Source organism: Xenopus laevis, chromosome 5L (genome assembly GCF_017654675.1).
Source record: "Xenopus laevis strain J_2021 chromosome 5L, Xenopus_laevis_v10.1, whole genome shotgun sequence".
Taxonomy (NCBI): domain Eukaryota; kingdom Metazoa; phylum Chordata; class Amphibia; order Anura; family Pipidae; genus Xenopus; species Xenopus laevis.
In genome coordinates, this window is record NC_054379.1 from 109345572 (window position 1) to 109371911 (window position 26340).

General features: G+C 39.2%; 1 protein-coding gene across 8 annotated transcripts in view; it reads right to left on the reverse strand.

Moving 5' to 3' along the window:
• Positions 1-1849: 1849 nt before the first annotated feature.
• tnk2.L (tyrosine kinase, non-receptor, 2 L homeolog) overlaps positions 1850-26340 on the reverse strand; it is a 92505-nt gene continuing 68014 nt past the window's right edge. For 6 of the 8 annotated variants that reach the window (XM_018263575.2, XM_041563253.1, XM_041563251.1 and 3 more), the window contains 6 exons: positions 21943-22034; positions 18567-18686; positions 15555-16996; positions 5311-5406; positions 4646-4773; positions 1850-3762 (listed from right to left, as the gene is read on the reverse strand). In XM_018263575.2, the coding sequence (XP_018119064.1) occupies positions 3756-3762; positions 4646-4773; positions 5311-5406; positions 15555-16996; positions 18567-18686; positions 21943-22034 (1885 nt within the window). In that variant the 3' untranslated portion in view covers positions 1850-3755. The remainder of the gene's footprint in view (positions 3763-4645; positions 4774-5310; positions 5407-15554; positions 16997-18566; positions 18687-21942; positions 22035-26340) is intronic. The other 2 variants (XM_041563252.1, XM_041563255.1) reach the window with 2 other exon arrangements.

The following is a 26340-nucleotide window of genomic DNA, read 5'->3' on the forward strand; positions in this document are numbered from 1 at the left end:
CAGAGTGAGGGGAGGCATTCGGGAAGAAAAGTCGCTGCGATTAGTCGCCAGGCGACTAAATCTCCCCAAATCGCCCAGTGTGTCCCTACCCTAAACACTATTTTATCCATATGTCTAACATCTTTATTTCACATATTTGCTGTCTTTCATGCAGGGGAAACTTGATAGGAACCAAAAGGATCAACAGCAGGACCTAATTCCTTGCAGACATGCATTTATTGTGCAAATCAACAATAAATGCCTACCTGCAAGGCATGAAGACCTGCTGTTGAGCCTCTTGATGGTGAAGTGCTACAATCCTGAGTTCTCGGCGATGCAAATTTATAAATCAGTATCAGTTGATGTTTTTAGCAATATCCTACACTCATGTAAATATACTCCACATGGGACTTGCATTGCAATAATATAGCAGCAGAAATGTGGACACCAATGAAAGGAACAAGGAGCAGACAGAAAACATGTTCCTGTGAACCATTCTCTCCATGTCTCTCTGCTGCTAATACTCCATCTTTCTGCTTCTTTGTTGGAGTTCTAAACTGTAGAAATCAAGTGCACAGCTGTTTTAGCTTGAGATGTTTTATTATCACACAAGGAAGATGCTTAATGCTGGTGTTGACTTGATCAGCAGAAAGAAGCACAAGCATTGAAAGGAAGGTTCCTATATTTGAGACAGGCTTATTTTTTGTCTTCTGCTCCTATTTTCTGCTTATTGCCCACACCCTGCCCCTGCATTTTGTTGGATTTATTGTTCTGCAGATTCCAACAAATGTATCCTGCACTAGAAGCACTTATACAGGAACGGTGGCTCTTGTGCGATATAATATTAGAATGTCAATGGTTCCTTTTTGTACATTCTGATGGCACATGATTTTTTTAAAATAAAAAGTGTTTTATTCATACTAATAAAAAAGTTTTATAGATGGACTGCCTTAAGGGATACATTTTTTACAGAGACCTGGGGTGGGTTTAGTTTCCCCTTTAATTTTAATATGCAGCACTGAGTTCCCCTAAATATATTCTAGTATGGTAAACTCATATTATTTAAACAGGTTTCAATGTTGTGTTGTGCAATCCCAGCAGATCACAAGCCTGAGAAAAAAATCCAGTGTCCTGGACAACCCCAAAGCCATGGACGTCGCAACTGCCTCTAGTACTTTGTAGTCTGCTAGTTCAGCTAGTTTCATCCCGATCTTGCTTGAGCCATTTGTGGAGCCTGTGGTGTGTATGTAGATAATTGCCTCCAGTTTGATAAACTTTAGCATAGGGTAATACGGAATGCCTCTGATACAGATCTCCTTCTGGAGATGGATTTTTCACGTGCAGGTATGGATACATTATCCGGAAACCCGTTATCTAGAAAGCTCCCAATGGACTCCATTTTATTGAAATAATTTTTTTTTAAATGGTTTCCTTTTTCTCTATAATAATAAAACAGTAGCTTGTACTTGATCCAAACGAAGATATAAATGAATACTTTATCGGAAACAAAACCAGACTATTGGGTTTTTTTAATGTTTAAAGGATTTTTTAGTAGGCTTAAGGTATGGAGATCCAAATTACGGAATGATCTTTTATCCGGAATGCCACAGGCCCTGAGTATTATGAATGACAGGTCCCATACCTGTACATAATCACAAAGGAGTTAAGGTTAAAAAAAAAAAGACTCCTGTCGACCTACCTACTTTTGTCCACATGAAACAAAGTATTCTATGGCGCATTGCAATTGGTGGATGTAAAGTCTTCTGTGATTGACCCAAAGTCCTTTAACAAGACTCATACAGAGCGATGACCTTTAGCCCATCATTAAGTGCAACTTTAGTCACGAGACATGTTAGGCTTTCCCATGTCCCAGTAAAAGTTTTATTTCACCTTATAATTGCCTGCCAGTTTTGTGAAGTATCGCATATTTGATCCTATCTAAACAAAACCTGCGATTACTTTAGTTGAATGGTATATGTTCTTTCTTCATATAAAGTAAATAATATCCATATCTTTCATCATTTTTTCTTTTCTCCAAATAAACTTTATATCTTATATTTATATATTCATATATATATATATAGAGAGAGAGATTTATATATATATATATATATATATATTAAAATTACACATCTTTTTTTATAAAAACAATGAGTTAACAAAATGAACAATGGGTAGGAAGAAAAAAAAAACAAACATTAAAAGAGAAAATGCAACATTAAAGGGGAACTCCGGGTTCACAAAAAAATCTTCAGTTCGCTGGCCTTAATATGTAAAATAATATGAAGCATCCCAAAATTCCCACCTCTTAATCTTTAAATATGATTTTACCTGCTTTCTGATCCATAAAGCAAGCTGCATTCATCTGTTTATTTTCAAAAGTCCTCCAGAGTAGGAGTGTTCAATGTGCTTGTGACATCATCATGAGTTATTCAAATGGTATGGCTAAAAACTACATCCCCCACAATGCCTCTCTTCATAAGTTTATCATTTCCTGGGCAGAGACTTTTTGTGCAGTACTCCTGGTCTGCTTTTGGCACACAGCTGTTTAACAGGCATTGCTCTAAAAACCTGCAAAGTGCTATATATAATCCTAGCTTCTCTCCCTCAATGTAAATATGACACTCTATTCTGTTATTAAACCAACACCGCTCCCAAAATGAGCACAGTTGCTTAAAATATCGATATTGCAGGATCGCTACGTTCTGCCTGTAGTCACTGTTTCCTTATTAAATGGAGATAATTCTACGAGCGTCTGATAATCGGCTCGCTTTTCAGCCCGCACCGCGTCTCCTTTGATGAGCGCAGTTACTTCAAATGCCGGTACTGAAAGATCGCTATGTCCTGCCTGAAAATTACTTCTGCCAAATACCACAACCATGGCGCAAGAGCCACCCACACCGCCCTTCCAACACAGCGGTTCCCAAGTTAACCATCCCCCTGCCTGATAGTTAAAAATGTAAGTGCAATTGTATGGCAGCGCAACTACAGCAAGTCAGCAGGGAGGAGGGAGCTGTCGCATGCTGCGCTGGAAACTCTGGAGGAGGCCTCACTGAGGGAGCAGCAGATCAGCTGTGTCATCACTCTTACCACAATCCTCCGCCGTAGACTGCTGGCCTTATTGCTCACAAGTAACCAGTAACTTACTGGTGAGGCAGCTGAGACAAGCAGACACAAGACACACAGCTGATCTGCTGCTCCCTCAGTGAGGACTCCTCCAGAGTTTCCAGCGCAGCATGCGACAGCTCCCTCCTCTCCCTGCTGACTTGCTGTAGGCAGCTATGTGGGGGAGCATGACCTGGTCTTCTGATGGACAACTCAATCAGCAGGAGGGAGAAGTTGTCTTGGTTATGGCTGTGCTTCCTGCTAAGAATGATGACGTTATGATTTTCACTGAAGCTGTCTGTAACTGGAGTCAGGAACGGTGAAGAAGAAAAAGGCTGAGTGACCGTTAGAAGCATTTTTAGAGTTAAATTGTCTCTAAAAGCTAAGAAAAAAATAATGCATTGCAATTGATAAAATATGTGTTTTACTACAACTTAGAGATCTGAAGATTTTTTTGAAAACCGGAGTTCCCCTTTAACATGAGTCTATGTAGCAGAACACTGGGTCGGTTCACCCCTCAGGGGGAAGAAAGCTGCCGCACGTGCAGGTTCAGAAACTGGAGCACATATAGAATGCACTTCTTCTGCAGCTGGATTTTTAGATTAGATGAATCCAGATGGTTTTGCTGTGCAGTTGTTTAATGCCAGAAGTGTTCCCACCAGGGCAAAGCATCATTGCCTGTAAAATAAAGTAAGTATGGTGAGGATAAACTGCAGCTCTATCTTCCTTCTAGCTTGGTGCAGATCTTATTAGCAAAAAAATATATAATATTTCACTCAGGGATGGTTCAATTTTTAGTATGTTATAGAATGGCTAATTCTAAGCAACTTTGTTAAATTGTTCTTCATTCTTCTTTTTTTTATAGTTTAATTATTTGCCTTCTTCTTCTGACTCTTTCCAGCTTTCAAATGGAGGTCAATAAAAACAAAATACTCTGTAAGGCTACACATATATTGTTATTGCTACTTTTTATTAATCATATTTCTATTCAGGCCTCTCCTATTCATATTCCAGTCTCTTATTCAAATCAATGCATGGTTGCAGCCAGACTGCTGAATTACAGACTGGAGAGCTACTAAATAAAAAGCTAAATAGCAAAAACACAAATAATAAATGAAAAACAATTGCAAATTGTCTCAGAAAATCACTCTCTACCTCATACATGTCATTAAAGAAAAATTCAACCCTAACGTTTAGAAAAACCCTACCCCCATACACAACATAGACCTCCCCCCAGCTTAAGTGTTACCCCAGGCACATGCCTCTAACGTTTTACTTACCCCTCGGTGCAGAGTCAGGCATCAGAGTTTACGGGCCCATCTTCAGCCGCTTCAGGCATCAGAGTTTACACCCCTGGACAGTATGCTAAACTTTGCTACCTCCGACTCCTCTGCTACATCAAAAAAGCTATCTTAGTCCACGACAAAGCTACAGTCCCTTCATTTCTTCCCTTTTGGAGGAACTTGGCTGACAATACCCTTCCATATCAAAAACTGGCATAGCTAGTGAGAGGCACATGATATATTCAAGCCCATTTGGGAAATGTTTTACACACACATACTTTTGCTGTATCCCACTGTACGATTCAAGTAGATGGGAACTGGCAGTTTCCAGGTTCCAGTCAAACATCTCCAGTACTTTGTGACACTCTGTTCGGGACTTCAGTCCAAGGCAGAACAGCTGCTCAACCTGCAAAAATAAACACAGCATTCTTGTCACCAATAATTTATTCATGAATCATGGCTGAATAGACAGGGGAGAGATCAATCCACAGCAACCACTTCTTACATTCCAAAAACCTTACTTCCAGGAGATACAAGCAAGATGAAATGAATGAAACAGAAATGAAAGATGCAATTTTGTGACAGGGGTGAATGAGCAGGAGTTAGATGTGGACCCAGTTCAGGTTGGTGTTAGGAACCGCGAGGGAAAGGGTGAAGGACAAAGCCTTAGGTACCAATAGTACTTGGTTTGTCTCTGAAGTTGAGTATATTATATTCATGCAGTAGAAAAGTTATGAATGGGAAAGGTAAACCTATTGATGAAGAATAACTACAGGAGCTTGAGGATGCACTGTTAGCAGTACTATTGCAGAATATCATGTTTTACAACTTCTACAACTACAATTTGTTGTGCATTTTTAATAAAATAAATAGAAGAAAGGAAGTCCTCGCTGCTAGCCATTTTTGAAAGGGTACACCTGACTTCAGAGATACAGTATATTACCTTCAAATACTGGATTGCTTTTTGTACATTCCAGCCATGGTTCTGTAAAGCTGTCTGACATTCCTCAGTTGTCACTCCATGAACCATGTCCTGAACCTGAAACAAAAATACTTAATTTTATCCATAGGGCCTAAAACGGTGACATTAAGGGGACAGGCAAATGGGTAAAGGTAGAAAAATGCAGATATCATTTGCTCCTGATAAAATCGACCTTGGTGTGAGTGGATGTAAGCTTAGAGTTTACTGATGTGAATGATTGACAATCTCTGTAAACACTGCATTAATCATAATAAAAATGACAAGCGGCCTCTCATGGGAGTGACATTTTTGAGTTACTCCTTAATGCATTGTGAACCCATAAGCACGTTGGGAATCTTAAGCAGCAGCTGCTGAAGAACAGTCAAAATGGAGCCAAGATTACACCTTTCATTTCTCTGGCTCAAAATATTTTGCAGCATGACAAACATGCCTGGCATTTGCCGCACTATTAGTCAATCATGAGTGCAGCATGCTTTGTGTATAGGGCATCTAGTTGAAGGGCATAACTGACAAGTTCCATGGATGGACTATATGCCCAATAGCAGGCCTTATACTTTATTAAGCTGAAGATACAGAGAGCAATGCAGACAATCAGAACCATGACATTACACTATCAAAAATGCCTCCTGTTATGTTTTGGGTAGCCGAGGATGAGTAGAGTATAACAGAGCTTTATTATCAGGCTCGATTGCAGCCATTATACAACAGTAACTTTCACCTTCACTTTTAAGATGCAGGTCATCTGCACAAACACCACACCTCCTAAGTCTCCAAAGGTTCTTACAAATATGCAATTAGAATACTGTGTTTAGGGCAGTTAAAGTGATAAGTCACACATACATCTAACACAACATAAGTGCCGAATGCCGAAAACACAAGCTATTTCTATTTTTCATCTCCTTAATGCATTCCTTACATTGTCCACAGTGTCATATTTGTGCTGGTTAATTGCCTTGAGGCTGCCAAGTTTTATGGCACATGCTCTGCTCAGAAGGAAAACAGCAAAGGTCAAAATGTCCCTTTCAGACTGTCATTGCCAATCCAGACTTAAGATGGCCATACATGTAAAGATCCGCAAGTAGCCAAAGAAGCACATCTTTCACGGATATGCCCAATCATTTGTCCCTCAGGAAAACAATCAAATTATAATTGCTGGCAATGCAGGCCACAGAGGAGAGCACTGCATCAACCCACCAATGTGGTCCTTGTCCCGATGGGAAAAATCGAGTCTGCCCAATCGATATCTGCTTTTATGGACCCGTGTATGGCCACCTTTCAAGAACCAGTAACAGGAAAAATTAAGGTGTTTTATAAGCAATGAAATATAATGTACAGTTGCCCTATGCATGTAAAAATTGTCTGTTTGCTTCAGAAACATTACTATAGATTATATAAATTATATATAAACTGCAACCATGGGGCAGACATTCAAGTTGAATAGCAAAAAGGACCTTGTTTACACAGCAGATAAGCTATATAGATACATTATGTTATGGTCTTACACATGAAGAAAAGCAGGAGTCAAGTGTGATTCATGACTCTCTACAGACCTATAAATGAAAACCTCTTGTATAAGAACAAAACATTCTACAAACACAGACACAATCATATGAAAAAGTTTGGGAACCCCTCTCAATTCTCTGGAGTTTTGTTTATCATTGGCTGAGCTTTCAAAGTAGCAACTTCCTTTTAATATATAACATGCCTTATGGAAACAGTAGTATTTCAGCAGTGACATGGGAGTTGCAGCCAGCATTACTTACTTACCTACAACAAAATTATGACTTAATTATAGACACAGACACTTACATGGTGGAGAATGGCCACAGCTGTTGTTTATTAATTATCATATCAATCAGAACAGTAACCATTGCTAATAATAATAATAATAATACCTGCTCATACATATCTTCCCAGCCAGCCTCTGCATCAGATCTCTGCAGCGGACCGCCTTAAAGACTAATAATAATTATCCTTAAGCCCCGCTTATTTACCACCTAGCCAGGGCCATACCTCCACACGACACTTTCTCTGTCATCAACAAGTTACAGCAGCGACATTTTTTTTTTTAATTCAATAACAGAGCGGGAGGGATTTCCTGAGCGATCCTCTCCCTTCGACCGCCAATGAAAAATGAAGACCGATCCGCCTTTTTGGGTTTTTTGTGTTTGCCTTTTTATAGCTGGCATTCGCGCCGTTTTGCGAAGCCACGTCACCTTTTTTGAAGCGACTAATCAGAAGACAGGGATTGAAATACTGACCAATCGGAAAACAGGTAAGCTTTAATGGGGAAAAACATGTGAACTAAAAACTTTATCAAAAAAGAGCTGTCACACTCCCATGTCTGGGAGAGTTAAGTCTCTCCCCGTGCATAAAATTTGTTGGATTAACAGAAAATATGTAATATGCATCATAACAAAATTAGACAGGTGCATAAATTTGGGCACAACAACAGAGATATTACATCAATACTTAGTTGAGCCTCCTTTTGCAAATGTAAAAGAGGCTTGACAAAGGGTCCAGTGGGGCCAGAAACGTTGCCCTTTGTTTGTATATGGGCTAATAAAATCAATGAAGATTTTGCATCATTATCAGAGTGCTAATGGATTTCTTTCTCTGGATGTAGCAGTTGACCCAAAAAGCAGGCAAGAGTCTTCCAGTCAAGCACCTGAAACCTGCACAGGTATACAAGAGGGTAGAGCACTCCTAATTACTAACAGAAGCACAACATGCAATTGGCCACCTTAAATACTATATCTCATGAATGGACACACCTGTCTCTGAAGTTCAAGGCTAATCCAACCAATTTGGTGTTGCCAGTAATCAGTATTGAGCAGTTACATGCATTCAAATTAGCAAAATTACAAGGGTACCCACATTTTTGTACAGCCAGTTTTTCACATTTGATTTAATTTCATACAACTGAATACTGCTTCACTAAAAATCTTTGTTCAGAAAACACCCCAGTATTCAGATGTTACTGGGAAATGAAAGACATACTACTGTTCTCTTTTTTGTCGAAAGTGGAGTAAATGATTATGCAGGCTGAGAGGGGTTCCCAAACGTTTTCATATGGAGGGAGGGAGGGAGGGAGGGAGGGAGAGAGAGTGAGAGAGAGTGAGAGAGAGTGAGAGTGAGAGTGAGAGAGAGAGAGAGAGAGAGAGAGAGAGAGAGAGAGAGAGAGAGAGAGAGAGAGAGAGAGAGAGAGAGAGAGAGAGAGAGAGAGAGAGAGAGAGAGAGAGAGGGAGAGAGGGAGAGAGATTGTTTATTGTAGCTCTCTTTATTGTAACTCAAAATGCAAAAGAAAAATCCCTTTTTTGACATATTGGCCCATTAGGTGCTTACTGCAAGCTAAAGGGCTGGGAAATATGTTGTAACAATTATGAGGCATAGAAGGGGCATATGTACTTAATTCAGATTTTAAAGAGGGGCAACACTAAAGCAAGCCACGCAAGAGCACAATGTCAGTTTGAATGATTTTTGAGCATACTCAGAACTGACTTATTTTGGATGCCTGATGTAACTGACCCTAATGAGATTGTACTGGATAAGAGCTGCTCTGTCCTGATTGAAATTGTAGCTGATGATGCGCTTTTCCAGCAGGTATTTGGTGCATCTGCAGATATGCCAGTGAAAGGACACCCAGCTCAAACAGAGCTATACTTTGTGGCCTCCCTGGGGGTTGTTCAAATTTCACTAAATCCATCCTTATTTACACAAAACTCCTCTCCTTTCTCAACTACTCCCCCAGAAAGACATGTGAAAAGCTTGACTCAGTAACCACAGCCTTCTTCCCCGCTGCACAATCATTTCTGTGTGAGCACTGAGACGCACGACTATTGAATGTTCTGTTTCATTTTGATTCTCTTGCTTAAAATTTGCGTGTCTCACATAGAATATGCAGCAAAGAAGAAATCCACGGTTAAAAAAAAAGGAGAGGTGTTTTGTGCGAAATGTACAGAGAACAGTTTTCCAAGTTTAACGACTGATGCTGGCTGGGGGGGGACGCTGAGTCAGGGGATGAGCAGGAGTTTTGTTACTGAATCTAGCGTGCTGCATGCCTTTCTGGAAAATGGGGGCGAGTTGAAGAAGCAGAGCAGTTTTATGTGAGCCTTTGAATTCGCTGAGCTACTGATGCTGGCTTTACACAGCTTGTGATTGACATCAGTGGTGGCCAGGCCTGGACCAAGCCGGCCGGGCATCCAAGGCAACCTGGCAGCGCACTTCATCCCCCTCCCCGGCATGTGCCCACCCGATGCAACGATGCACACGGGGGGGGCACAGAGGAGAGTGCCGGTGGGGGAACAAGGGTCCACACCAAGGGCAGGCGAAAAGAGAGGTACATGCTTGGTGTACACACTTTGTTTTGTCCTGGGCACATGCCTCTTTTGCCTACCCTTAGTCCCGGCCCTAGCAGTCACAACCACAATGAGAGAGAGGCAGAATTGTTAGCAAAATTAATCCTCACAACTGGGTAGAAAAGAAGCAGCTAGGGAATCACTATGGTAACTGCAATATTTCAAAAACTGTACATTTTTGAATACATTATATTATATTTGGAGAGTTTAATAACTTGATGCAATGATTAATTTTAACAGTTTTAACAGTTATTCATTTTGTGATAGTTCCCCTTTAATGCCACAGTATATATGTTATACAGCTGTCAAATGGTTTTACAACTCTGCAGCCAATTGTAAATCCTGTGCAAAGCTCTCTATGGTGTGAAATAATGATATTATTTTTGGTGCTAGATTTGCAGAAAATAAAACAAGCATTTATATTTGCCTTTTTAATTTATAATGGATTCTTTTCCTGACTGACAGAGCTTTATAACTTTTTTCACTTTGTACTTATACGTGCGTGTTTTGTAGCATGCAGTTTCTTTCTGTGGCCATTAGATGGCACAGTTAGGTTAGACAATTGTCTGCATTTATGCCCAATTATTGTCACTGCTGTTATGTATTGGAGATGTTGACTGTCCTTGAAATTATTATTAGTATATATATCGGCAACATATTCCACAGCGCAATGGGTTTGAGATCCAATATTTCATACCTGTCCAATAATGCAACTGTAAGCCGGAACATTAGGGCCACACAGTATACCTGCATCAAACTTCCGTTTTGATCTATAAAATATCAAGTCCTGGAACATTCATAATGGATAACCTTTGAGCATAGAAACGCACACTGCAACAGAAATCGACTCTAAAGTTGCAATTTACATCTTTCCTCCCACTAACTCTAGGTTGCCACATATTAGTAGAGTATCAAATATTTGTGGCTTCTAAAGCCTTCCTACAACGTGAGCATTGAGCACATATGCCACTAATAGTAAGGTAGCCACACAAAACCATATATATTTATAGAGCACAGTTGCACAGGAATTCTGATGTGTAAATGTGGTGCCTACTGTTTGTGAATAACTTACAGTGGCTTTATTGAAAACTGACAATATGTCTAGCCCCATGTCAGATTTCAAAATTGAATATAAAAAAAATCTTTTTGCTCTTTTGAAAAATGAATTTCAGTGCAGAATTCCGCAGGAGCAGCACTATTAACTGATGCATTTTGAAAAAAACATGTTTTCCCATGACAGTATCCCTTTAAAGGAGAAGGAAAGCTACTGAGGCATTTTATTGCCAATAGATTAGCCGCAATAGTGCAAGCTAGAATGCAATATTTATTTTGTAGAATGTTTTACCATACCTGAGTAAAAAGCTCTAGAAACTCTCTGTTTGTTTAGGATAGGAGCTGCAGTATTAACATGGTGTGACATCACTTCCTGCCTGAGTCTCTCCCTGCTCTGGGCTCAGATTACAGTAGAGAAGGGAGGGGGCAGGGGAAGAGGAGCAAACTGAGCATGCTCTTGCCCAGGGCAATGAGGTTTAAGCTGAAGGCAGGAAGTCTGATACAGAAGCCCATGTGTGCACAGTAGAAGGAAAGAAATGCAGTGTTTCTTTTTTTACAGAGGACTCAGAGCAGCACTACTTGGGGGGTTTACTGGTATATTTAGATGGACCTTTCTGATAAGGCTTACTTAGTTTTAACCTTTCCTTCTCCTTTAAGTACAATTTACGTTAAAGGTTTTTATAACTGCTTACTAAAACAAGCATAGGATTATCTTATATATTGTATATATGTATTTAAATAAAATAAGCCCCTTACAGCATGCCAACTCTGCTTTATGAATTGAAATGTTGAGCTATGAAAATAAGTCCATTGTCCACTGTACCACAGCACAGTTAACAGGTAGCTAAACATGGGTGAAACAAGACATTTGGGAGCTGCTTTGAGCTTCCAAATCATGTGTGTCAGACAGATATTCTTCTCAAAAGCTCACTCACCAAGTCTTTAGGATGGTGCATGATGTGCACATTTATGTTTCATTTATATGTATGCAAGACACAGGTTGTCCATTTCACATTGGTCTGACACTATGTTAAATTTGTGTAATAATTCATGACATACTTATGAGTGTGACTAATACCTATGGCTTTAAATAGGATGTGATGTAATTGTAGTCATCGATGCTTTTTAAAGAAGCAGGAGCTTGGAAACGTTGCATATTTGCCTTCTTGGTAAAAACCTTTTTTTGTTACACAAAGCAAGTTGTCTGAACTTTTTTGTTTTATATATATTTATGAGGGTCTGCAGGCAGTGAAAATTATACTATCTAATAGTGCATTGTATTGTGATGGTGAGATTGACTTTTTTATGGAAATGTTTAGCTTTATATTACACAGGAATTATTTCAAGTTTCAGGACAAACATTACCTGCAGATACGGCCATGGGCTCCAGGGTCGCCCCTGCATATGCCAACTCATTCATGAGTTGGTTTGAGGAGGTGCAGGTATATCAAAATATACTCATCAGCCACTGTGTGGCTTGGTGGAGGTACATCGATGACGTGTTCCTCCTATGGCGGGGTGACCTGGAGTCCTTGTCCGCCTTCCGTGATGCAATTAATGATGCCCATACAGACATTAAACTAACAATGACTTGAAAGTTTACACAAAGTAGCATATCTAGATGTACTGGTCTCACGTACACAATTGGGCTTTAATACTCATATATACACAAAGCCTACAGACCTTAATCAATTGCTTCTGTATAACAGCCATCACCCTTTGGGGGTAAAAAAGTCTATACCTTTAGTCAACTCTCAAGAGTATGCAAAAAGTGATCCACATGTTCGAGATGAGGATTTGAAAACTATGAATAAAAAAAACTTATCTGATCGTGGATATCCATTTGAGGTTATACAGAAAAATATACAAAACGTACATGATAGAAAATTGGGATAAAAAAAATTTACACCGAAAAATCACCAAAGAGTAGCCTTTGTTTCACAATACAATGTATATAGTAATGACTGTAAATCCATATTGTATAAACATTGGCATCTCTTAAGAGAGGCCTATCCCTCCATCACTGATTTTCAACAAGTACCAATGATGTCATTTTGCAGGGGTACTACTAAAGGTAACAAAGTTGTAAATGCAGAAGTACGTTTACCTTGTAAGAAAGAAACATTTCTGGGATCCAAAAGACAAGGCATGTTTAAATGTAAAGGTTGTGCTCAGGTTTCGCTCATGTGATTGGTAGTTACTGGGATATATGCTGTAATATGCTTTAATACATATCTGCCATTGTAGTTGTATTATATTATATATTGAATATTGAAATTGATCTGATGTTGCTATGTAAAACTCCCTATGGTTACTAGGATGGTTGCAGGTGTATCCTCTTTCATGATATCTAGGGATACGCGTATCAATGACAACAGGCTACGTCACTTCCGCCTTCATGCGCTAACACGATCCGAAGAATGGACGTTTCAGTTAGTCGCAACACTGTGGCAGAGCCGTGCTTGAGAAAGGGGACGTGATGTTCCCGAAATGTCGCTATTCATATCGACTCTGTACAGATAAGTCTGCTATGTATTGCACATGAACGTTTTATATGCTTTTACTGCGTTTGGAATAAATGCTACGTTTTGTCTAAAGTGAATGCGACCCTGTTGGAATACCCTACACACACACACACACATATATATATCTATATATATATATATATATATATATATCTATATATATATATATATATATATATATATATATATATATATATCTATATCTCTATATATATCTATATATATATCTATATATATCTATATATATCTATATATATATATATATATATATCTATATATATCTATATATATATATATATATATATATATATATATATCTATCTATCTATATATATATATTTACACACACACACATATATGTACACATATATACACACACATACATAATATGTACAAATATATACACACATACATAATATGTACACATACATACACACATACATATGTACACATATATTCACAAACAATTTCTGAAAACATCATATTTCCTGGAGGAGGAATGCAGAATTACTGCTGAAAGTACAATTTTGTTGCACTCCACAACATGTTTCTGGCATCACGGCCCCTTTTAAAGAGTGTAGGGCCAGGGAATATTTGTTGCCAAGGACAGGAGGCCAATGGGATGGATATTAGGACACATCACTTTCTACATCTCTAGTGTATAATTCTGTAATAAAGATATCATGCTGTCCCCAGTTAGTCCTAGTAAACTTCATTTCATCACCCCAAATGATTCCTTATGCCCTTAATTTTTTTATTTTACATTTCTTCCATATTCTCCCCTTTTCTCACATTTGTCCCTTCCTTCAATATTTTACCCCTTTGCTTCTCTTCTCTCATTTTTTTGAAACATGCTTTCCTTTAACAGACACCAGATGGCATTGTAGGGTTTAGGTAGATTCATACAGGATTAGGATTGTGATAGTGATACAAATATATCCTTTTTGGTTACAGACAAATTAATCAGAGTACATCTGGGCAGAGATATGAAAACACAACCAGATTTAATTTGAACAAATTGTCTGCCTGTGCAGTCTAAATCTGATCCATTTGTATCCCTGAAGTTATATTACATATAAGGGCAAAGGTACCTGCAAATACCCCTCATAAGGCTAACCATGTAATTATTCTGACCCTGCAAGTGTTGACTAGAGTGATACATAGTTAACTTATAGACAAATAATCACAGGGGTTTAATTGCCCATCCATGCGTGAGAAAATAAGTAGGCAACAAAACACCAAGTGTGCCATTACCCTAGAAATGGCTAGTGCAAGATCTCCCACATGCTACCATGAAAAACCCTATAGTTTGGGAATCACTGGACAACAACCTACAACAGCATTCTTCACAATCCTGTGCTTTTTACTTTGTTTCAACAAAGTGCAATACATTGTGGAAACAATGTGGCAATCCAGCTGATTAAAGATGATATAAAATCTTAAAGCAGGTCTACCTGCTGTTACATTGTTCAAGAAGGACTAAACCCTAAAAATGAATATGGCTAAACATGCCATGTTTTATAAACTGAACGTATTGCACCAGCCTAAAGTTTCAGCTTGTCAATAGCAACAATGATCCAGAACTTCAAACTTGTCACAGGGGGTCACCATCTTGCAAAGTGTCTGCTACACGCACATGCTCAGTAGGCTCTGAGCAGCTGTTGAGCTTAAGGGTTGTCTCAAATTATCAAGCAGAAAATGAGGTTGGCCTGTAATATAAAATGATGCTACAAGGCTGATTTGCACTGGTTTCTGTGTTGAAATGTAGTAATTATCTGTATTGATTACTAATCAGCCTTATATTGTGACATTTATATTCTATGTGTACTGTATGTTTTGAGTCGGCCCCTAAGCTCAGTAAGTGACAGCAGCACAGAGCATGTGCAGTGAATCCGCAAAAAGATGAGGAGCTACTGGGGCATCTTTGGAGAAAGATTTAAGGCTGTGGTTGCCTTGGGCTGGTATAGAAGCCCAAAACAATGTACAACATTTTTAGTCTGCTTCTTTAGTTAAGCTTTAGTTCTGCTTTCAGACTCAGAGAATAAACAGATAGATGAAAGTGGAAACTAATTTGTACCCATATTGGTGAATTGCACTCAAGTTTTGATGGACGCTACTTTAGGTGTAATTCCACTGGCCTTCTAGGGAACACAAGTCATTGTAAGAACTTTGCACTTATGTCTGTGTTTGCAAATGATCCCTCAGAGATTACCTTTTTATAAATGGAAGAAATATGGCTGCAAATAAATATCAATCTGAATGTACTCACCAGTCGTATTTTCTCTCCAGGCCTGATGTAATCTGGCCCATCGTAAACAATCTTCTGCAAACTACAAGAAGTTTTTACAGTACTCTTAGAAGAACAGTTACTGTTGTTGGATGAGAAGTTAGCTTTATAATCAGTTTGTTGAATCATAGGCCTCACAGTTGCTGTAGTGATATTCCTAACAACTGAAGACTCCTCTGGACTTTGGGCTTCTTTAAAAAACTTCTCATACTTGTCCAAGTATGAAGGCCTCTCAGGCAAAAGGTAGTAGTGTGTGTTGCTGACCTTCTTGCCATCTTTCACAATAGGCAAAATACAAGGACCTTTAACTTGGTCTTTTCCTTGAGCTTGTATGACCTTAGGGGTAGCATATTTGGGATCAGATGCAAAACTCTGTGTGGTAGGCATCGGTTTTCCAGGAGATGTAGAAAGGTAGGCACCAATGGACATGGGTGAGCATAGGTTTGATCTCTGCTGTGGGGAACCCACCTGAAAAGCCATGGGACTTGGAGTTCTAGAGGTGGGTTGAGAAAATGGGTCCCTAGGTGGCAATAGAGGAGGCCGACCAATCTCCTCTGCACCAAAGGCCGGTGAAAGTTCACCAGACCATCGGTCATGTTCATTACGTCGAGCAGGCCTAGGAGGTATAGGAATCCGGGGAGGTATTTGAGGTTTGTCCTCTGAGGGGGTCACATTTATGTTCATTATTGAGGTGCTAGGGCTCGGCGTTGAAGCCAGTGAGGTGCAAGGAGGAACGTTAAGTCTTTTCATGCATTCTTGCTGCAGTTCTTCAAAGATCTCTGATGTCTGTGAAAAGCTGGGTTGCTTAGTATCTTTTGGAGGTAGGAAGAGATTGTCTTCGACTTTTCCTTTGCAGTTGGAACGTTCCTCTTCCTTTATATATCCATAGTTAGTCTCACCTTTTTCCCTGGCCCTCTGAAGCAAATTTACAGTGACTTTTTCCTTCTGGGTCAAAAGTACATCAGAACTGTTAATAGAGCACACTTCAAAATCATCCTCATCTTGTGCTACCTCATCATAAGCTGGTGGAGCAGGTAGAGGTTTTGAATCCCAATCCACCACAGGAGTTGGATGTAAAGGGCGTGGCAAGGATCGGGAAGGACTTTGAGGGGGAGTTTTATCAAGCAATGAAAAAGCCTCCATTGCCAGTTTTGCTAAGGAAGGGGCAGTCTGCTCCACTGCTGGGGAAAGGTAACCTGGGCTGATGGAACTCAGATCCTCTCCAAAGTCTATTAACTCCTCTTCTCTCAAGCTGTTGCTCTTTATGTCAGACAGCTGTCTGTCAGTAACTTTAGTGCCAGTTACCCGAGCTGAAGGTTTGACTAGTTTGAGACCTTTAGCTGGAGTTGGCTTCTTAAGGTAGAGCTTCTTGATTCCCAAAGTGACTGAATCGTCTTCTCCATTGACAATATTATAAGATGGTTCTGTACAAAACAGAGGCAACACGATCAACTCATATTCAATCGCAGAAACACAGCAAAGTAAATTATTCTTAAAGGGGCAATTCATCTGAAAATTTAAATTAAGATATGTAGACAGTAATATTCTAAAACAATTGGGATTCAGGATGGGCACCATTTCTTGTAAACCTGGTTTAATATTGAAAAACTTGCTTTATTTAAAAAAATAAAGCAACAGTTTGAAGAAAACTCTTCAAAAAGTTTCAAAAGTCCCAGTGGATGTTCATGACACTTATTAAAGCTTAATCAGTCACATGTAAGCATGGAAGTGCTTTATTTGAAGTCTAATACATGACTTATTGTGATCACAATTGAACCCACTTAACAGCCATAGTAAATTGCTTTCTAATAAGCACAGTGGCTATATGAAGGTGCACAACTATATGCCAGCTATAGTCTTGTCGATGTGACTGCTACGATTTCGAATTACATTTTTGCTGTGCACCTCTTACAATTTACGGTCTAAGACTTAGTGGGAGATGAGATTGGAAGATAACTAGTAGCCATATACAAAATTAAAAGCTGCAGTCATTTTTTTTCCACTGGGGTCATCAAGTCCCTTTGAAAGCTGTAAAGAGGCAAACTAGGTAGTATAATATTTCAAAAGTATTGAAAAGGCCAGTCCATCAATAACACATTAAAAGTCTATTTTAAGATGAACTCACCCTTTAAAAAGGAACAAAAAGAACTACTACCTAAAAAATAAAGATGGCAATGCAAATAGTTCCATGCAATTCATAGATATGGTTAACATTGTACGGTTTATGTTTTGATGTCTAAACTATGGTATTACAGTATTTCCAAAAGCATAAACATCTATGTTTCAGGGACTCATTCTATTGATTCTAGCTATGTAATAGAAAGAGCCATTCAATGTTTTTGAAAAAGCAGACAAACATGGTGTATACACGTTTTGCAACTCGTGTACCAGACAAGGGAAGTGGCTGGAGGACGGATTATACACAGAAAATGCATTCCCTATAAGTGCAAGTTGGACTAAGCACTAGAGGGAGAGTACAGAACAAATAAAATGTGTAGAATATTGTAAACTGAACCTGGTATATCTGGCAATAAAGATTTCAGGGCTCATTTACAACCAGCAAGTGCAGTTGTGGTCACGCTACAATGGTTTGAGTCATCGCACAAATTGGCGCCATTACAAAGCCGCTCCTTGCACTTGTGCCCTGCCAGTCTGTTCAGATGATTCACACGTGGTTTGCCAATTGATGCAGGAGATACCTAAAGTTACAGGTATGCACAACTTCCGCTGGCAGATGCAACTGATTATTGTGGAAAAAATGCATTTTTGCTTTAAAAAAATTGATTTAAGTCTAAAAACACACTTTTCACACTGCTCTTATGCTCGTAAGTGAGCCCTTAACAGCAAATCTGTTGTATGTACAAGGAAAGCACTGATCACAACTTTTAAAGGCATCGGTTAGTCCTGAGTGTTAAAGCCTTTTGTTCACTGCACTGCACACAGATTATGTCAACTGTCAGACTGGGTCTGGGCTACAAGCAGTACATGCTGTACCTTGAAAGAGTGGAACAATAATTGCACAGAGTGGGCAGGAGCATGGAGCACGAAGGATGGAACCGTGAAACTTACTCTTTCCCCTGGCAGTCGGCTGAGGAGGGCGAGGTGGAGGCTCCCCTGAGAGAAGAGAGCCCCGTAGAGCGTTAAGAGACAGCCAAGCAAAATATGAAAAGATACAGTAAAGAGCTTAAAAGCAATGTAAACCCCAAAATAAAATGTTGATGTAATCTAAGCAATGACATGGTCAGCTATTTGTAAATGTAATTGCAGCTGGAAGCAGCATTTGTCTGTCCCATTCAGCACTGCTGGTTCTGACTCTTACAACAATGCTGCAGAAGTCAGCTTTTATCCTGCCAAGGCTCGTTCCCACAATAGTCCGGTTGCCCCTTTTAAAGTCTGCCAGTCAGCTGGCTTCTGCTACTTTGTTTAAATAGTGAGGTTCAGCATTGCAGAGAAGGAAAGACATACGCCTTTCCCTTGCAAAAACATTTTCAAATAATTTTTAAACCATTTATATTTTCTTTCATTCAGCAAAATGTTATTTTTGGGTTCCCAGCCCCTTAAGATAAGCAGCAAAGAAAGGAATAAAGCAAATGGTTCTGATTAAAAAACAGTGATTAATAGACAATAAATAAGAAAATATATTAACAGACATGTTAGAAATTTAAGTTGCAGAAAACATAGGAAGAAAAGTCAGGAGTGTGGCAGCAATAAATGTGTGAAAGCTATACACACAGGCTGCACATTGCAAAATGAAATCTGACCTGCAGCTCTTTCCTCCCAGAGACTGTGTCCAAATACATTTAATGCAAAGGAGTCACACACAAGCAAACATAAATCTCCAAAGTATGGAATCTTTAAAACGCTATAGTTATTTTTCGGATTCATTCACAGAGAGACACAGCAGATAAACAATCCAGCAAAACAATGGGCATGTTACTCTTAAGTCCCAAACAGAGCGATTTATCCGGTTCTTCATTTACTCCTCCCAACTTCAAATAATAATACTAATAACAGACAGAACATCGAAAAAATGGGCAATATACCAACAAGATGTAGTCTGCTGAGAGATCCCTGGTTATTTAAGTTTATGATATACTCTTTCATTTGAAAATGTATCCGGACAGGTGCTTTTGTATATAAATTCACACAGTAGAAGTTTGCCACAAACTTTTTTCACATTTCTGAAGGCATGCATTTTAAGGATAATAGCACATATCAAAGTGCACAAATAAGCATAATTTGTATTAATGGGGAGTGGTGACCAGGTATATTAATACACCCAAAGGTACATTATAATGCTTCATTGCTGCACTTTGGGTTGGGAAATACATTGTTTTTTTTATAAAACATTCTTATACCCATGTAAAGATGTAGGTACTTAAGTGTATTTAAAACTACGTGTAGGAAATGATCAGATTAAAATGGAGGGCAATGTAGAAAACAAAAAGCGGAGCACAGACAAAGGGCTAGGCTGAGATTGTGTTGCAGTTATGGTTTTCATGAAATACATCAACTACAAGTTTCCAGCAGTTATTGTTTCTCAAGTGTACTTTTAACAATCAATGCACTCTGCCTTAAAGCGTAACCAGTGGGTGGAGAAGCAGCAAACACTCCTTCATACACAAGTGTACCGCATACAGGGCTGAGCAGCCAACTGGTTAATGTTGTGAGCTTCTTTTACACTGCCCGTGTATGTGAATATATATATATATATATATATATATATATATATATATATATATATATATATATATATATATATATAAATATATATATATATATATATATACACACACACAAGTTATACAACTCAGCCCTGTATGCTGAATAATGTAATACACCAGGGATTATTAACTTATGGGTCCTCATGCTGCTTAGGGCAGGTCCCCTTGCTGCAATTTATACAATGCTACTGCAATAACAAAAAACAGCAATTAAAATAAGGTGCACAATTGATTAGAAACCAATTTTTTTTTGGTTGCAAAACAGGTTTCCAGATGAAGATAGGTTAAGAAACCCTGGACTCCACCTACAATATTCTTAGAAGAAAACTAATGAGACTCTGTTTCACCTGTGTTGAGTTGTGCAACTCCACCCACCGGATGAGGGTTACGATTGAGAGCACTTGATTGGTGAATGTATGCTTAAGAAAGGGCAACTTTGCTCAAAACATATAGTGCATGCACTTTATAAATACATTTAACTACAGCAAAATCTCTATGTATATTACTGCATTATACCTGTGTGCTGGGCACAGGTTAAAGCTGGCCATAGACGCAAAGATCCGATCGTACGAATCGTGGATTCGTACGATTTTCGGACCATGTGTGGAGAGTCCCGACATTTTTCGTCCGTCGGAGATCGGTCGTTTGGTCGATCGGACAGGTTAGAAAATTTCTGTCGCCTGCCGATAATATCTCTGCGTGTATTGCCGATCGTACGATTTTCAGTGGGAGACTGTCACTAGTGTTGTCAGACATAAGTATCGTACGATTGCTGTCAGGGGCAGAACATTGGGTGATCTGTTCTTATTTGATCGGAATGGTAAAGACTTTGATCTGAATGGTTAGTGGAGGGTCGGGAGATGGGAAAGTCCGATCGTACGTTGATTCGTACGATCGGATCTTTGCGTCTATGGCCAGCTTAAGACTCTCTGTGTTCAGACTTAGGCAGAACATTAGGGAAAGAACAACATCATTGGTTTAACTAATGTTCTCACCAATGTGATGTTCTTTTTAGTATTATTGTACACTACATATTACAGAAAATGAACTATATATGTTTACGTAAAGTACTATTCCATACCTGTAATTTATTTTACAAAAGCACTATAAACTCTTATTTTACTTGTTAAACTCCTGAAATAATAAGTTGTATTTCTCCTGCAAAATATTTGCATTGCCTTTCATAATACCGGTATAGGATCCTTTATCTGGAAACTCGATATCCAGAAAGCTCCTAATTACGGAATGGCTCCCATAGACACCATTTTATACAAATAATCCAAATTTTAGAAAATTATTTCCTTTTTCTCTGTAATAATAAAACAGTAGCTTGTACTTGATCCAAACTAAGATATAATTAATCCTTATTGGAAGAAAAACCAGCCTATTGGGTTTATTTAATGTTTAAATGAATTTCTAGTAGACTTAAGGCATTAGGACCCAAATTACGGAAAGATCCATTATCTGGAAACCCCCCGGTCCCGAGCATTCTGGATAACAGGTCCCATACCTGTACAAAAAAAAAACTATACCACAATACTGTACTCCAGCAAGTGAATGCATAATTATTGCCACACCTTGTTAGGAAAACATGCTTAAACAATTCATTTCAAAGGCTTTTAACAGAGAAGTCACACTTCACTTACTTTTTGCCCTACTGGGAAGCTGGGTGGGTCTAGCAGTGCCTTGATCCAGACCTAGAATATCAGGTGGGTCCATGGGATTTCCCAAGTACAGCCTGCAAATAAAGAGGAAAAATCATTAAAATATCAAGCAGGAAACATTCCACAGCATTGTACTATAGTAGCAGGGCATAAAGTGTACATCAGAACATGCAGACTGCACACAAATAGAAACAACTGATAGCAGAGGCAAATAGAGTCAAAAAGGAGAACATACCTTCAGCCATAAAAATTATATATATCCAGGTGTTTCAGGCACTGCACCCAGCAGGTGTTTAAACAGTGGCTTCAAATGTATTGCTCGTCCATTATAAATCTAATGTTTGTTAACATGTGTGACCTTCATTAATAACATTAGTTACATTTAAAATTGACCAGTACCATTTAAATATTCTAGCCATGCACAAATCATTTTCATGGAGAAGTGTGCTTGCTTCACATAACTTTAGTGTGTTTCCATACTTTGGGGGAAATGTAATAAAATTATATATAGAGAACAAATTTGTGAAAAAAATTAGAATGTCACAATGTAATATTCCTCATTTGGCTTTTATTGCATTGTGAATCTTAATTGAGCATTGCTCAATTAACACCTGCTTGAAGGTGGAGTAAACTGTTGGAGCAAATGTAAGAACTTTTTCATTAAGTTTTATTACATACACTGCACACTATCGCAAACTATAAAATTCGCAAAAGCTATCCTACTATCACGTGACGGGGAAAGTTTTAGCAAAGGCAGAATTGTTCACATTTATTCGCGTTGCAAACAAATTGCGAACGATTCTTGTGTTAGAGACCAATATTACATTCTGTTATACATCTCTACAAACTCCCGTTGTGCTTACAGGAAGCCTATAGGGGAGATTAATAACAAATTCCCAGTGCAAGGTACATGGTGCAGTAATTGGTTCCATGTCCATTTGGAGTCCATTGGCACTCAGAAAATTGTGCCTATAAGCACTAGACATGGGAGCAAAGGGCAAAAAACTTGGCGGGCTGTGTCTGTTTTCTGCAATTTTCTCCCTGTTCCGCACTAGGCACTGAGCTTCTATCTGCAGCCCCTGCCATTAAAGATAACATACCTATTTAATGGTTGCCTCGGAGATGGGAGCTGCAGCCACTTCAAATTACATGTTCGAAGACGACCGTGGTGACTTAACTCAACAGTTATTCTTATATTATCAGTAGGAGCTGCAGTAAAATGCTAATTTATGAACATTGGTGCTTAACTGTATCAGGGCTTCTACACATAGCAAACAATCAAATCTTTACACTCAGATGTTAATACCCAGTTTTTAGGTTATACTGTGAAATTCCCATACTTTTATCATAAAATTACTATGACAAAGATCTCATATAGGGGCAAATTCACTAACCTAAATTCGCCAGCGACAGCTTCGCTCACATCACCAGATGAAAATTCACCAGGACAACGCTAATTCGCAAAGCAAAGCAAAGTTGTGGTAGCCTTGGCTAAATTGCATACAGCGGTAAGTTAAAGTTCAATGGATGTATATGTTGCAGCAAATACACTACACAAGCCCGGGAACCTTAATAAAATAGAGTTGTTATAATGCCCTACACATGTGTCCAGTGTATAGTTTATGTGCCATATGTAAGGAAATGTAGGGGAGAAGCCAGGTACCCTTAAAAAATTTACGATCTTTTGCAGCCTATCAACCTGAAAAACTGAAAAGTCGCTAGCGTTTTTTGGGACTTAAAATTTTTTTGAGGAACTCCTATCTACTCTATTGCACTTCGCCTGGTCTGAGGTGGCAAAGGCAAGTCTGGCGCAAGAGGTAACATTCATTAAAATCCACATCTTAGTGAATTTGCGTAGTTAAGTCCATTCACCAGAGTGAAAATTTGCCTGGCATTAGAGTGAGAAGTAGAGCTACAGTCAATCTCCTTAGCTAGCCAATTTACGCCAGCGCCCATTAGTAAATCGGCGAAGTTCCAAAATGACGTCACGCTGACGAATTTTCGCTTACGTTAGTCACTTCGCCCTTTAGTGAATTTTCTCCATAGTCCTACTCCACATTGACATCAACTATACTTCTTTCAATTTAACTGTTGCCGCATCCCACGCCTATGTTGGTGGCCACTATGTTTGACCACAGCAGTTCTGTTCCATGACCAGGTGCAGACACCTGCTTGCTGATCACTGCCATCCTACCTTAGAATGGAAGTTATAAAGCCGTCAATAATACAACCTCTGCAGTTTGGAAGCCTATCCAAGGAAACCATTAGGTTGGGGGAAGTACCGTAGGTGTGATGCAATTGGGGACTGGGTATAAAATTAAATCTTTCTCTGGTGCAGTTAGTTTCCCTTTATAAAAAGAAGCAACAGCTGTTTATACTACATTAGGCTCTTGGCCCAATCTGACCTTCCATATAAAAACAGTAATAAATAAAACTCAATACAGCACAGTATATCTAATTAGCTTTACAAAGACACTAACAGATGCCATGCTAAATACATCCAAATCCCAGCCCCTGTCCCAACAGTTGGGATTAGGGATGGGCTATTTTTTTCACCTTGTTTGCTGCGGAAATGACGCCCTTAGACTTGTACGGCATTGTGCGTAAAAAAAAAAAAAAAAAAACTTTGCCAAGAGCCAAATTTTTTTGGCGAAACGAAATGGGTCAAATTCATCCATCCCTAGTTGGGATGATAATGAACTAATTTCATAGGTCTATCAAAAAAGAGACTTAAAAACAAACCTAACATAACCATGTAAAATCCTTACTAAAGTATGAAAATGAAAACTAGCACTATTATGTAGGCAGTTTTATAATTGGAATGCAGCTGAATCACACATGGGTGTAAGGTGTTTGGCTTCCTTCTAAGGTCCAAAAGACGGAACAGAACTGGCTGTCCTGGGATCCTCCCTTTGTTCCACATTCTTCACTCCAACAATGTATGCAAAAGCTACAACATCCTCAGAGTTGGTGAATGGTCTCAGAATCTATGTACAAATAGCTAAAAAGGTAGCACCATTTTTTATGTTCTCCTAGGCCAGGAGTGCTCAGACTATAGTGAAGTGGGGTCCACTTTTTGTGAAGTTATTGCGTCAGTTTCTACTAACTTACACTGCCATGGGAATTAAAAACCTCACTGCATTACACCTTTTGCAGATAAACAGATACCATGATATTAAAGATAACATCCATATAAACCCACTCTCAGTAATAAAAGTACACGGTGCAGTGATCTAATGAAGCCAATCAATGCCATTAGTCAAATAAATGTGGGTGGCCAATAGCAACTGTTTCACACCAGGCCTGCTTTAAAATGGCCTTTGCTCTGGGTCACATTCATCATTCAGGCAGGGGAATGACAATGAAAATAAAAAGTAAATATCGTTTAACTACAACTACCAGTATCCCACTGACCGCTGTAGGCTGTCTGGGTGTGTAAAGAGCAACAATAAAATGTCTTATTTTTAAACAGATGACCAGTAAATGTTACCTGATTTGTTGCTAAGTGACTAGTTCTGTAGCAAACTTTTCACCTTTTACTGTATACCCTTAGGCTTCAAATAGAATATTAGCTCCACCTTTGCTCATGGCAGGAACTGGGATTAACTAGAAGATTAACAGAATTCACTTGGGCAAAAAGTTGAAATATGTACAAGACATGGATGCCGTAACTATGTAGTTTGAAAGCACAAAAGAGCTTTACAACATAACTTTCATCATAAAAAATGTTACAATCACTATATAAATGTAGAAAAACCAACATCTACCTTAAGGTGGCCATACACGGGCCGATAAAAGCTGCCGACAGACCGTGTCGGCAGTTTATTGGCCCGTGTATGGGGGCCCCCGACGGGCTTCCCCGATCGAGATCTGGCCGAAAGTCGGCCAGATCTCGATCGGATGGGATTAAAAATCCCGTCGGATCGCGGCCGCATCTGTTCGTTGATGCGGTCCCGCGATCCGACCGCCCGTTTGGCGAACGCTAGGATCCGATCGTTGGGCCCTAGGGCCCACGATCGGATCAGCCCGATATTGCCCACCTCAAGGTGGGCATATCGGAGGGAGATCCGCTCGTTTGGCGACATCGCCAAACGAGCGGATCTATCCGTGTATGGCCACCTTTAGCATTAAAGCAGAACGTGCAACACTACAGTCAGAATTATACACAAAGGGTAAAAAACAAAGAATTCTATTAAAACAAAGCCTTTCTGTTTGTTACACCTAAAGAAGCCAGCACTGTGTGTTGTTAAAGGTGCCATGAGCCATGTGTCCAAGCTGCTTAGCAGTGATTAATGTTACTAACACGTGACTGGAGTACTAGCTACATTGGTACCACTTCTTGCTCATGCAGTCTAGAAAGAATAAAGTTACAGATCTTTT